General features: G+C 34.5%; 1 protein-coding gene across 2 annotated transcripts in view; it reads right to left on the bottom strand.

The window, feature by feature from the left end:
- Window positions 1-14,090, bottom strand: part of PKHD1L1 (PKHD1 like 1) — a 148,637-nt gene that overhangs the window by 124,788 nt on the left and 9,759 nt on the right. For both annotated transcript variants that reach the window (XM_026495557.4, XM_057307885.1), the window contains exons 3-10: window positions 12,579-12,723; window positions 11,503-11,611; window positions 10,406-10,463; window positions 9,219-9,312; window positions 6,272-6,325; window positions 5,586-5,659; window positions 4,391-4,433; window positions 648-718 (exon numbers count right to left, since the gene is read on the bottom strand). In XM_026495557.4, coding sequence (XP_026351342.3) covers window positions 648-718; window positions 4,391-4,433; window positions 5,586-5,659; window positions 6,272-6,325; window positions 9,219-9,312; window positions 10,406-10,463; window positions 11,503-11,611; window positions 12,579-12,723 — 648 coding nt within the window. The remainder of the gene's footprint in view (window positions 1-647; window positions 719-4,390; window positions 4,434-5,585; window positions 5,660-6,271; window positions 6,326-9,218; window positions 9,313-10,405; window positions 10,464-11,502; window positions 11,612-12,578; window positions 12,724-14,090) is intronic.

Below are 14,090 nucleotides of genomic sequence, written 5' to 3'. Positions count from 1 at the left end.
GTTCCATGTATTTTTACATATGAGTTGCACATTAAATAGAACAAGCCATGATATATCATATTTGATTGATTCCAAGACACTTTTTTTCACATTTGAACATCTTTGAAATCTGAATGTGCACTCTATCACTCCTGACCGAGAATGAAGCATAATTTTTCCAGAAGGATTTGTGTTTGCTTCCAGCATTCTCCTAGGAGTCTCCCAACCTTAGATCTCTATAAGTTAAAATAAATAATAATCTGCCTGGGTGTTCTTTTGGACCACACTGAGACCATAAATCTGAGAGAGTACTGGCTTGTAGTTTAAATTGACAGTGGAGATTTTTTTTTTCCTCCCTCGACCAACAGCCCAAGTGGAGACATGCAAGTTTCTCTTCTGTCTCTTTTAGAGTAATGAGCTGGTTTCTCAATCAACCTTATATTAAAAAGATAGTTTTCTAGGTCCTAGCTTAATGTTAGAGCTTCCTACTAGACTCCCCATCCTTGGTGTTTTTCCTTTTCAGCAGTACCTAAAATAATATAGGATGCCTTAAGTCCTTATTGTCGTTGCTTTGATGAAATGAAGTACACACATCTGTCTCTCTCATTCTTTCTCTCTCTCTGTCATACACACGTACACACACACACACAGTGAGAGGGCTCACATACCTGCATATGTTTGAAACATTGAAATTTTATTTAGAGAAGAAACAAAATATGCCATTTTTTGTGGGAAACTCCTGTGTTAAAAAAAAAAAGTAAAAATCCTTACTTTAAATATGAACTTTATTTTGGGAAAATGTTATTATTTTAGTGATATAAATCATGTCATAATTTGCAAAGGAGCGGGACAGAAAGTTTGGAGAAGATAAAAATGTTCTACATCTTGATACAGTGACTGGTTACATAAATATAAAAGTATACAAATACTCAAATATTCATTGGTCAGAACTTACTGAACTGCACACTTAAATCATATACATTTTATTATTATTATATGCAAATAATACCTCAATAAAGAATTCATATTAACAGAAAAAACAGGGTCACCTTTCATGAAGGCTTTCATGTTAACCACCCCCCACTCTCCTCTCTTATAACCCATTGAGCATCAGAGTAACTAACATTACTGAACACTTACAGATATCATGCTAAAGTTTCTAAGCTTTTAACCTAAGAGTTTTTTAAGCTTTTAATCTATTATGCCATTTTATCCTAACATCAACCCCATGAGGCAGGTACAACTCAGAATATCTATTTATCTTACTCAAGATCACAAAGTGGCAGAAACAGAATTCGAAGCCAGGCAATTTGAGTGCTGAGCCCTGGCTTCTCACCTCTGTCCTACACAGTTTTCTCCTGCCACTAATCTGCGTGAGAGTACAATGAATGAAAGCAGGTTAACAATAATCCACCACACTTAAATCACTAAGGGTGATTTATAAACATAGAACCTACTCGTATTTTTTGATGGATACAGACTTGCCATTCCATAGTCTAGAGAGCAAGGAAGAGAGGAATCTGATCCTAGAAATTAAATACTGTTTCCTTAATTACCTCAATGAAATTCGTAATAGAGAAGTTAAGAAATTCAAATGTTAAGACTCAAAACCCATTCATTATGTTTATAACACACTGAACTAGAATCTAAAAGGATAATGCAAATCTTGTGGTTGAGACCAACCGTAAACTCCTATTAAATCTAACCCAACCATTATAATGTGCATTTGTAAGACTCAAGAGTCTCTGGAAATTCTGTATGTTAAATTGGTTACTTAAGAAGTTCATACTGGATTTATATTTGTACGTTATGAGCCTTTCAGTTGATTGCTCAAAGATCTGAAATGATGCCAGCTCCAACAATATTGTCTGTGGTCAGATTCTGCATCTGAAAAATTAACCCTGCTTCTTAAGTTGGTGGGAAAATTGCCTCCTGAAATAAAATTTGAATGCAATTTATTTGGTATGACACTGAGGTGATTTTCACTAATTCATTGATAATGACTAGGCATTTCTCAATTAAGTCAGCCTCATCTGAACCTTATCAGTTTGGAACAGCTGTTGTTTGAACTTGGGATAATAGAGGAGAGAAGGTTAGCTATTAAAAGAAATACAGAATGGGAGCCACAGTGGTATTTAATTGGTTCATTTGATATTCAGGAATGCTCCTGAAGTTTGTAAAATATGGATTTTTTAATTTATAAAATGATTTAACATTTTTTAAATGCCATGTAATCATGAAACTAGGCTTTTAAGTAGTAAATGCCACATTTTTAACAGTTATCTTAAATTCTTAAAACTGTTTTATATAGAAACACAGTTTCCTCAATTCTGAAACATTAATACAAAAGAACAGCCACTGGCTTTAGAAAAAGAATTATAAGTTAAGATCACAAAATCAACTATTTTAAGATGTATTTTTGCTTATATTATGTGCAGATTTTCTGGCTTTTTAAAATGGAAAGTTTCAGGGCATGTTAATGCAACACATTGATTTAAATATCCTGATCAATCACACTCAAGCTTGATCACTCAAACCTTTTTTTGGATAATTATTTCTTTGAGAAATACATGATGGATTTGGTAATTAATACCTTTCATACAGACTCAGAACTAAGAATTCATCTTTTTCACCTGAAGAAGAATGACAATGAGAACATTAAAAAAAAAAAGCATATATAGTTCAGGAAATCATTTAAAACTCAATAATTATTACTTCTAACATGATTTTCTAATATTTCCAATAAAATCCAATTGCCCCAATCGTATCAAGTTATATGTATGTAGGTCATGTCCTTGCAGAAAATAACTGGTAAATCATCAGACTCTAAGTCATTTGCCCCATGTAAATCACAAAGGTGAATCTTAGTACCATTTACATACCATCCACTATGGTTTGCCCTTGAATTATAATATTCTTCCTGGTTTTGGTCCAGTCTATATTGGACTATTAAAAAGTATGCAACCTAGTCATCATCTTGTTATAAACCTATTGCCTCTAGGTGTCTGGAACCAGAAGATCTTTAAATACAATGATACTGGATTTGGACTCACCACCTCAATTGCAGCTGCATGCATGCAGGGACCAAATATCATCTTTCTCTTGCAGTCTATGAGCACTAACCAGAAAAAACATCTACCATGATTGTAATATTGCCATTCTTCTCAATCTTTTTAGTCTTTTTCAATCTTTTCTAATCATTCATCTCTCTTCAGAAACAAAAAAATCAACAGACATATCCTATTATTGATCTACTACAGCTTTATTAGTATTGGATGGTGAAATATTGTGATTTATTTAGATTTCCATTAACCAGTTCATTTTCTCATTGGGAGACACTATGACATTTTGGGCAGAATAATTCATTTAGGTTTGGAGCATCTCGGGCCATCCCACAAAAGGCCATTAGCATGCCCTAGATACTGTGACGGCCAACATGCCCCCCACACGTTTGCAAATGCACAGAGAAGTGGGGTAATCCTGCCATGGTTAAAGAGTCCTGTGTCAGGATGTTAAGTAGTGAGGAGATGTGGTTCTGTGGCTGAACCCCTCCACCACTCTTGGCAGAGCACTGGAATGATATGCTCAGGGTCTGGAGCTGGGCCGTGTGTTCACACACCAGCACTGCTTCCAGCTAGCTGAATACCCACAGGCAAATTATTCAACTTTCCTGAGTCTCATTTCTCCCAGGGTGCAACACAGGGGGGATGATAACACTCAATTTTATAGGTTCTTTGGGAGTCTTCAACCAGACAATAAATGTAACGTGCTCAGCACCATGCCTGCCACTAAATGTTCTTTATTATGATTGTCTATGATAGAAGGTTTGCAACATGTGTTAAGATTTGCATATTCTGATATTTCTATAAACATATGGTAATCTTTCTTAGTGAAATTAGGATGTAGGCTATCTGCAACTAATTTCTAGCTTAATTAAAAATGGTGAATAAAATTTATGAACATATGGTGCTAAGATGGACAACTGTGAGCTGTAAATACTATCTTTCATCACTCCATATGTCTTGATACTTTAAATGAACACCTTTATCAGGTAATACTAACCATGGGATTTTATTTATTCTTATATTAGCTCAAATCAAAACTGAACTATTTAGTTATCAAAAGAATTACAATTAAGTCAGAGAGCTGTAAGACATAAAAGAACCTCTTCAATATCATAATCAAAGATTTATTTGCTGTTTTAGGTAACGCTACATTTCCCAACAGTTGAAAGGCTGTGTCTGAGGCACAATATAGAGAAAGGGAGTGATAGACCTCTTAAATGTTAATTTGGAGGAAGAAAGTGATTAGATTTTAATCTCTGGATCTATAGCACAAAGTAAATATATACTTTTATTTTATTTACCCAGTTGAATCAATTATGAAAATTATTATTTACAAAATGACCTACCTTCCATAATCACTATCCAAGATGAAGCTGACATTGTGATGACCTGGAATTAATTAAAATACGCAATTCATTAAATTCCCAATCACAGGAGAACAAGAACTATATATTATAAAGTTGATTTAAAAGCAAAGCAAAGCAATTTAAAATTAAATCTGTAATTATACAACCATTTATTAATCCTCAAAGGCATGACAATGAACTATTTGAAAGAAGCATCTAGTATTTTAAAATATCCGTACTAAGATGTCTCAAGATTATAACTAGAAAAAACTTGACAAAATAATGAATGAAGAACGATAAAAACACTATATATCTAACCATCTGCCCTCAAATCTCTTTCATTCATTCAACAGCTACATCATTACCTAGCTACTGCTGGGGGTTGGGCGATGCAGGGTGAGGACTTCTTCTCCTATCTGAGCATATGGCGCAGGGGGGATACAGTCAGCCAAGAGCAGTGACACAGAACTAAAAACTGTAATTAAGCTACCAAAGAAAAGGAGAGTGAACTTTGAGAGCGGAAGGCAGGGCATCAGGGAAGGCTTTTTTGACAACACGACATTTATCTGAAATTCTCAGGATGGGAGGCTTGCAAACTTTCTGAGACAGAATGAAGTGTAGCCCATTCTAGAACTAAAAGATTATGATGGATGCGAGCTGAAGCTATTGCAATAATCATTTCACAATATATGTAAATCAAGCCATTGCGTTATTTGCCTTAAGCTCATACAGTGATGTATGTCAATATAAAACTGGAAAAAAAGAACTGTAAGATTTATATGCCTGGAGTGCATAGAGCAAGGGGGAAGAAAACGACATAAAAATAAGGCTACAGGGAAAACAGCTAAATTAGTAATGGAATTTTCTGGATGAGAGAAGAAAAGAGAGAAAGAAAGAAAGAAAGAAAGAAAGAAAGAAAGAAAGAAAGAAAGAAAGAGAAAGAAAGAAAGAAAGAAAGAAAGAAAGAAAGAAAGAAAGAAAGAAAAAGAAATTTGAAGAAGCTTACCTTAAATGTACACCTTAGGAAAAGGATAAGTCATACATGCTTACGTGAAACTGAAAAGAAGCCAAGGTGAAGAGGAAATGTTAATTTTAAAGAAAGGGATGAAGGTGCAGGGAGGTCTAAGAGAATGCAAAACAAGGAAACAGAGTCAGGCATTTCTGAGAATTATGAAGAACGGTGATCAGCACTTACCAATGTAAGTTCCGGTCGTTTTACAAATCATAGAACCCATGTCTCCGTTTGGATGGTCTAATTTTAGACCGTACCTAATAAAATACATATGTTAATTTCAAAGTTTATATTGACACTAAAGTTTTAACATACTATGCTTCCCTTAAGTATCTGTATAATAAAGATGCATTTATTGCAAATAAATAAATAAACAAACAAACAAAATTAAATAAAATACTGTATTTCCCTTAAAAGCACCTTATGGACTTTGAATATGTATCAGGCTAGAAACTGTAACTGCAACAAAAATTTCTGTGAAATGAAAATATTTTCCAGTCTTGGCTGCAGATACTTGCATAAAATTTCCTTTACAATTAAATATTTTATAGTTAAGTTGGCTAATCCCCATGATATTCCTTTTCAATATTTTTAAATACTACCAAGTGAAACAATTATTTGATAAAGTTATTTCTCAAAACATCTAAAAACATAATAATCTAAGCAATAGTTCATATCGTACTCTACTGGAGACAACAGGGGCTCTCAGATTACATCTAACTATATAAATGATTGCTAATTTACTGTATAAAACATTATAATTTATACTGTATTTTAAAGGATTCAGCTATACAGTATTGCTAGGCATTACTACTTAAACTGTTATATCTACTGTTTATCTTCTAAAGAAAATTATTTGAATGACTTACAAATTATCAGACTGTGGTATGAGAAGTTCACAGGGCATTCCTCCAATATAAACTCTGTATAAATATTTTATTGGAAAAGATCAAATTATGTTTAGTAAATCATTTCAAAATGCTCTCCTCCCACCAAGCTCACTAACACCTTATATTTTTCTCCCAATCACTTATTATTATCCATCATGCATTCGTTCAACAAACATCTATTTTATTACATATTATGTTGCAGTCTCTGCTGTAGATACTGGCACACATCAGGGAGGAAAATAAAAATCCTGCCCTTGTAGGACTGACATTCTAACTGGGGGAGACCTGATAATAGACACGATAATCGTAGGATATTTGGAGTGTTAGAAAGCAATATTACCATAGGAATAGAAAACGTGGAAACAGATAATGGGGATCCTTCCACCTGCAGGTCAATTAATTCAAATACAAAACAGAATTTTATGTTTTGTAACACAGGGTAAGTTTTAAACTACAGTAGGAATTAAAGGAGGGCCACAGCAGAAGGCCCACAGAGTAATTAGGAGGAAGAGAACAACTAATATTCTCAGTGCCATTGAAATGGAAATCCCAAGCTGAGAAGATGCAGGGTCTGGCTGCAGGGAAACATCCCCCCTTGCACTTCCCCAGCGGACCAGGTCAACTCCTGCTTTAAGGAGGATAGAACATGATGCTATTGGAAGCTTTTAGGTGGGACCCAAAGGTACTGTGTTCTTTGCCACACTCAGAATAAACCACCCAGCTTCTGTGCCAACAAATCCCAGATTCAAAGTAACTGCAGATACAAACCTGAACTCATAAATTAAAAGAACTTACATTTGCAGAGAACTTTAAGCTTTTTAATATACTTTACACACAAATCCTTTCATTTATCATTACATTAGGTTTGTAACGCAAGTACACTGAATTACTGTACCCACTGTTGAGATTTATGGATTCGTATTCTCTTCTAAACTCGTATTCTCTTCTAAATTCTCGTATTCTCTTCTAAACTCCTGCTTTCTTGCACCTAATAATAAATTTAGTGGCTAACCCAGGCACTTACTATGTTTAATCCTTACAACCATTTTACCCTTCCATTTTATAGATGAAAAAACTGAGGCAGGAAGGTTAAGTAGCTTGCTCAAGCCTACAGCCAGTAAGGAATAGAGCGGACTTCGAATCCAGACAGCTGGGCTCCAGCAGGTGCCCCTACCCAGGCCCAATAATCCCCACAGTGGTCTGGGTTTGCCTATAAAGGCAATACTACTTTATTTGGCCTTAAATATATATATATTTTTAAGGTTTTCTCATTTTATCTTTTAGACCAAAATCTCCTTAGAGGGCACCAAGCCCTCTGGTTATTTGCATATCCTCTATAATTTGTATCTGGTCTGAGTTTGGAGATTAGGCTGAATTGACAAGACTTGTGAGAAGCAGAAGCAGCTTGAACACCCTGGGGTCCTGAATTCCTGCCCAGTTTATGGCCCATTGCTCCCTGCTAACAGGATTCAGGCACAGTGAAATACCTGAAATGCCTAGTGTCACAATTAAGATGCCAGAAATGGGATAAACACAGTTGTAATAAGGCCTTCACTTCTCGTATTAATAGATGAGTGAAAGTTTTTCTGTGTTTATATACAGTATCTCAGGGTTTCAGAGTACATGGACAGGGCAGCCTGATCTCTGAGGTCCCTGCTGACTGCAATCCTGTGATTTCACGAAATAATTCTATCCATCCCTTTATATTGAACAGAAGTGAATTTCAGTTACAGTCGGGGGTGGGGGGAGGAATCTCCTTAAAGATTAAGCTTTTATTTCCTAGCATTATTATAGCAAAGGATGATTTAGAAAACCCCATCTAAGATTGGATTATAAACCATTCATAACATTCAACTATATGGAAGCAAACAAAATCTTTATTTATGCTAAACGTCTATCTAAAATGTTAAATGTTTGTTTCTCTATTCAGTACCTACTAAACATAAGGAATCAATACGAACATTTCCAGAATATTATAGATGCATACAATTGTGACTTAATGGAGTTCTACCTCATAGAATGCCACCTAAATTGCCTTTATTCCATTTAGTAAAACCTTTCAAATTATTTGTTTTACAAAATTATATACACATATGTGTGTATACATATATATATCACCTTTTTAGTATTTAAAAAAACTCTCTAACTGCTCTATGAACTGTTATCTAATTTATCTATTTATCCATTTTACACCTGTATTTAATAAGCATGGAGCCTTTTGAAAGCCAATTCTGTACTTCCTTCTATAGGGAATGAATAGGACTTTCAGTCTTTCAAGGCAGGACTAAGATAGTCGCACCGATGCTACAGAAAGATTAGTGACAAAGCGAGTAGCTTCTGATCCAAAATGTGGACAATTATTTTTCGATATTAGGTAACTAGCCAGGGTTACCATCTGGTCCATAGCTGGTAAATGAACCAGTGTTCAAACCCAAGGCTGTTAACACGTTATTGGCCATTTTTAGTTTCAGCTCTCTCCCATACACCACGGTGTAGAAGAAAAAAGGCCAAACTGCAAGTCAGGAGACTCCGGTTCTCGGATCTTGACTAAGCTATGGACCTCCAGGCTACACAGTGACATATATACGCAACATGAGGCAGGTAGATTAGGTAACCAAGTTATCCAGTAATAAAGTTCTATGACTAACCCAATTACTATTGGGTTTGCCTCCTTGGCCTTCTATTAATAAAATCTATTACCGAAAACAAAAGAATTACATCAGGCCAAAAAAAGAAAGGCATATTGGCCACTGCTTCCATGTCAATGAATCATCCAACAGTCTACTTTTCTTCCTATAGTATGGCTGAAAATACACTGGTAAATCCCATCACATTACAGTGATTTTTAATATCATTGAACCCATTATTTTTGGAATACCATATCCCACCTCAGTGATAAGAATATGTTTCCACATCAAAAATTTACCTCAAAATCCTAACATTTTTCCCATTTGAGCTTAATGCAGTATTACTTCCATAGACATCAGTGAAGATTCTGCCTTGGATAGTTATTAGTGTGCCTAAAACAAACAAGTTCAAAAAGTTCTGTGTGAGATGATCTACCCATGCACTTAATACCAAAACACTAGAGGTATTCCTGATGAAATCAGGACCCAGACACTTATATCCAAAGTTCATCACTATTGTTTAACACTGTTCTGAAAGTTCTAACAAATACAATAAAACGTGAGTGAGCATGCATAGTAATAAATATTTGTAAATTAAAGAAGTTTTTCATGGAAAACAATGAATTATTCAATATATATTGCTTGGGTCATGAATGATATTGAAAAAATAAGTAAGATCCCACTTTATTTTATACCAAATAAGTAAATAAATCCTAGGGGAAATAGAAATTAAATATAAAAATAAAACCATAAAAACTCTTGAAAATAAGTATAAATTTCTATAATATATAATTGAGGTGGTTTGGCCTTCTACAGCATAAAGATGAAGGAAGAAATAACAGTTAAAATCTACAGATTGCATTTAAAAAATTAAAAATGTCTGAATGACAGGAAAAACCATCAATAAAATCTAAAAGCAAATGGTAAATTAAAAAAATATTTCCCACATATATGACATATAAATTATTAATATCCTTAAAATATAAAGAATTCTTATAACTTAATATGGAAAAAATTGACTACCATTAAATTAAACCAAGCAGATGAACAAGTAATTTATAAAAGAAGAAAAACAAAGGGTCAATAAATATATATAAATAAGTAAATTTAATTGCATAAATTAAGAATTGGAAAAATTAGAAATAAGCTACTATATTTTTCATATAAATACCCGAAAAAAATTAGTTCCTAAAATTGTCAAGGTTATAGAAAAGGGCATTCTCACATATTCCTTTTGGGATTATAAACTGGTATAATTATAACTATAATGAAGTGGAAGCCAGCTTAATGTCCAATAGGGGGATAATAAAATACTTCATAGCAGATTCAGATGTAACTACTGAAAATCAATTTTTGAAATAATATTACTGTACAATCAGCAATATGCTATTTATAAATTATCAGATATAATAAATTTATATACTAAAAATTAAATTAATGACCATAAGCCAAAAAAAGATATTATATCAGCTGTCATATAACAGACCTGGAGTTCCAGATAAAGGTGTGATGCTCTTTATCGTTGGGGTTCTGAAACTTTTTGCCTGTAAAATAATACTGTCAATGGCTCATATCTCTGCTTCTTACATTATTTACATTGAAATAATTCTAAATATGACTGTCAAAATACCTTCTTTTACATATAAAAAATGAAGTTTAGAATATTATTCTGCTTATTCAAGATCTTTTCCTTATCCACTAAAAATTCTCTTTTGTTTCAATATTTTTAGTTTGGAATTTTAATGTTCAATCTTCCTTTGTTATCAGTGTAAGTCAAACCCTAGTAATAAGGCTCTCTGGTAACAACTTTTAGGAATTTGGGGGAATAAAATTACAGAAAGCCTTCTTTTATTTAAGCCTATGAAGAAAAAATAACAAAGCACATTTCAAAACAGAAGCAAAACCTAGAAAAAGTCCATCAATGTCAGCTTTAGTAATGAAGCTAATGATAATTTTCTAGAGCAATGCAGGTATGATTCTTAAGAATTGTGACACCAAATGGGAAAGGGGAGAAAGGAGAATCTCAGGGAGCACAAGAAAGGGGACGGAAACTCTAATACTTTTGATAGACAGCATAATTTTAAAAAATATATGGGGTGGTCCTCAGAAGAAATGTATTATTGTAAACATCTACATATAAGGTAACTTTTGAATGACTTCTATGCTATGGGCAGTCATATTTTATCTCATTGCATTAGAAATTATAAAGAAAGGAAAAATAGTTATGATTCTATTTAAAATGAAGGTGAGTGCAATGAAGATAAGAAAAGGAAAATCAAACTCAGAATAGAAATGGAGAAAGAGAAAAAATAGTGTGAGCAAGAAAAAAATTTAATGCATAAAAGTTCACTTCATTAATAAAATTAATTCAAAGAGGGAAACCAATAAGAAATGATAAAAGAGATTCCACTACCATAGGAGATAATTAAAACTAAGTGAAGTTATCCTTTGCTACATGCTAGTATATTTTTTAATGTGGAAATAGATAATAGTCTGTAAAATTAAAAAAAATAAAAGCCCAGTTTAGCAAAAAAGTAAGCACAAGATCGATCATCTGGAAGTGAAAGAGGAGATCCCATATACATTGAAGGTGCATTCCCAGCTGTTGATGCGACCTCTGCAGGTATTACTTTCTGTAATAGGAACCCCATCCACACTGACTTTCACAGTGTAGGAATCTTCTGGCATTGCTCTGCAAAGCAAATGAAGAACATGTAAGGAATGCAATGACCCTTTTACTTAATGTATACTATTAAGGAAAAATACTGCCCCAGACTACAAGTCATTTTTGAAAAAAAAAAAAAGTATCTAAAATTCTAACTGATGTACAGCAAAATTCCATTCAATATTATTAGAATTCTAAATTACTAGAATTCCATTCTAAATTATGGAGGATCTCCATCCTGAAACCTGGACTGCAGATTCTAACAATATGGGCCTCAGGCAAATGCTTATTCGAAGTGCACTGCTGCTTATTGAAAAGGAAAACAAATGCAATAACAAATGGAATAACCACTTAAAACAGTAATACATCACCTTGGTACAGTTATGTTATGCTTTGTTTTTTTTTAAAAGTTCTGATCAAACTTCTCTCTAAGAAAGCTTTTGCTGCTGAAAAACAGCCAATAAGCTTAATGCAGATGAAATCCTCTGGAATATGTGCTACCTGTTTTATTATTAAAAGTTGCCGTTTAAAATGATTAATTTTTCCTGTAAGTTGCTAATAACAAACATCATTTTGGTCTGATAGAAAAGAACCTGAAATGTCACTATACAAAATGATCATCTGTAATCGTAATGATTATGTCAAGATTTTGAACGAAATTAATCAAACTGGACAGGAAAGCATAATTCTGATATTTTGAGGAGCATCATTACAATTTAATAGTAGCCATTTATCTTCTGAAATAGATCAATAACGATAAGATAATAGCTCTAATAACCTGGGAGAGGATACAGAGTTTCTTTTATTGTGCCAGTATGTGGAAAGAGCACCACGACTAAATATAGTAAAGCTATAAAATAAATAAAATAAATAAAATAGAAATAAAAAATAGCTGATCATCAGAAAATATTATTATAATAGAGTATATAAAAAACTATATAATACTAATATGTATCTGACAAAATGCTCTTATTAAACATACTATAAAACATACCTGGTATAGCATGTAATTTGAGTTGAATGACTTGAATCTTTTTCTACATCACAAGCAATTGATCGGAAAGAAGAAACTAATTGTACACTGTTTCCCAACTCAGCATTACCAACTCCATAGTTAAACTGGTTTGCTTGAGCAAAACCTGGAAAAGTAAAAACACTGAATTGTTATTAATAGAATTCTGTTTTCAAAGATCTAACAATTGTCATTCAGTATTGAATCATCAATAAATAGTAAGGAATAGTACTGAAGTAAGCAGTTAACCTATTTAATATTTATCCCTATGATTGTAATCCTCTTTGGAAGCACAAAAATTCACCTTCAATCCATTTACTCACAAAAGTAATGCTTGAGAACCTATTATTTGCCAGGCGCAGAATTAAATAGCTTATATTGCAGTGGTAAGGTGTGGAGGGCTGGAGAAAATAGACTCTCCCCCACTGCTCCCATCAGATACTATGTCTGCTGAGGATAACTACTATGAAGAAAAGCAGGCCAGATGTGATAGAAAGAGTAGGTGAAGGGGACACTGTTCTATAAGGGATGGGATCTTTACCTTGAGTTCCTAGAAAGCAAAATCTGAGGCGAGGACTTGTAGCATGTGGTTTATTTGAGTGGTGACCCCTTTGGGACAAAAGAGAATAAGACCTGAAGAAAGAAAACCTGGGCTGTGAGCACAGCTGGAGCTCAATCTTGCTGGAAACTTCCAAGGAAAACATGGACTGCCTCTCGGAATCAAAGAATCAATGGCAAGAAACATTTCTTCATCAAATCCTGTCCACATTAGTTGAGGGTTCTCGGGGAGGGGGGGAATAGCTTGTCCTGCACTTTCAGGCTGCACATATGCCCATACGCCACAGGGGTTCCAAGGTCCCAAGTCACTGCATCAGTGAAACCCTGGGACAGTAGACAAAGACATGCCGTGGGAACAGAAGGCAAGAGCTGCAAGCATAGACCGAATCACAGTCTATGGGGGACTATCTGCTATGGCTGTGGCTAGAATTAGAGGTGAGAACAAGGGACTGTGAAGCTGAGTATAAAAGGCATCTCTAGGGGCGCCTGGGTGGCGCAGTCGTTAAGCGTCTGCCTTCGGCTCAGGACGTGATCCCGGCGTTCTGGGATCGAGCCCCATATCAGGCTCCTCTGCTAGGAGCCTGCTTCTTCCTTTCCCACTCCCCCTGCCTGTGATCCCTCTCTCGCTGGCTGTCTCTGTCAAATAAATAAAATCTTTAAAAAAAAAAAAAAAAGGCGTCTCTTATAGCCGACTCCTCACACCATATGGACACGCTCATGCCCCACATTTTAAATATAATCCAGTATCAAGTCTCCAAGGTGGTAACCAGCCAAAAGCTCTGCTAAAGATTTAATACAAGACGGTCAGCAGGACAAGATACAACTGGTCCTGAGGTTACAATGAATAGTCACCGTACTCCCTCTTTACCACCTATTGTAGATTTCCTTACCCTTAACCAGCACTTAAGCAGATGGAGCAACACCAGACTTCATCCT

Source organism: Ursus arctos, unplaced genomic scaffold, assembly GCF_023065955.2.
Source record: "Ursus arctos isolate Adak ecotype North America unplaced genomic scaffold, UrsArc2.0 scaffold_6, whole genome shotgun sequence".
Taxonomy (NCBI): Eukaryota; Metazoa; Chordata; class Mammalia; order Carnivora; family Ursidae; genus Ursus; species Ursus arctos.
The sequence above is the reverse complement of the archived record's forward strand: the minus strand, read 5'-3'. Positions and strand labels throughout refer to the sequence as shown.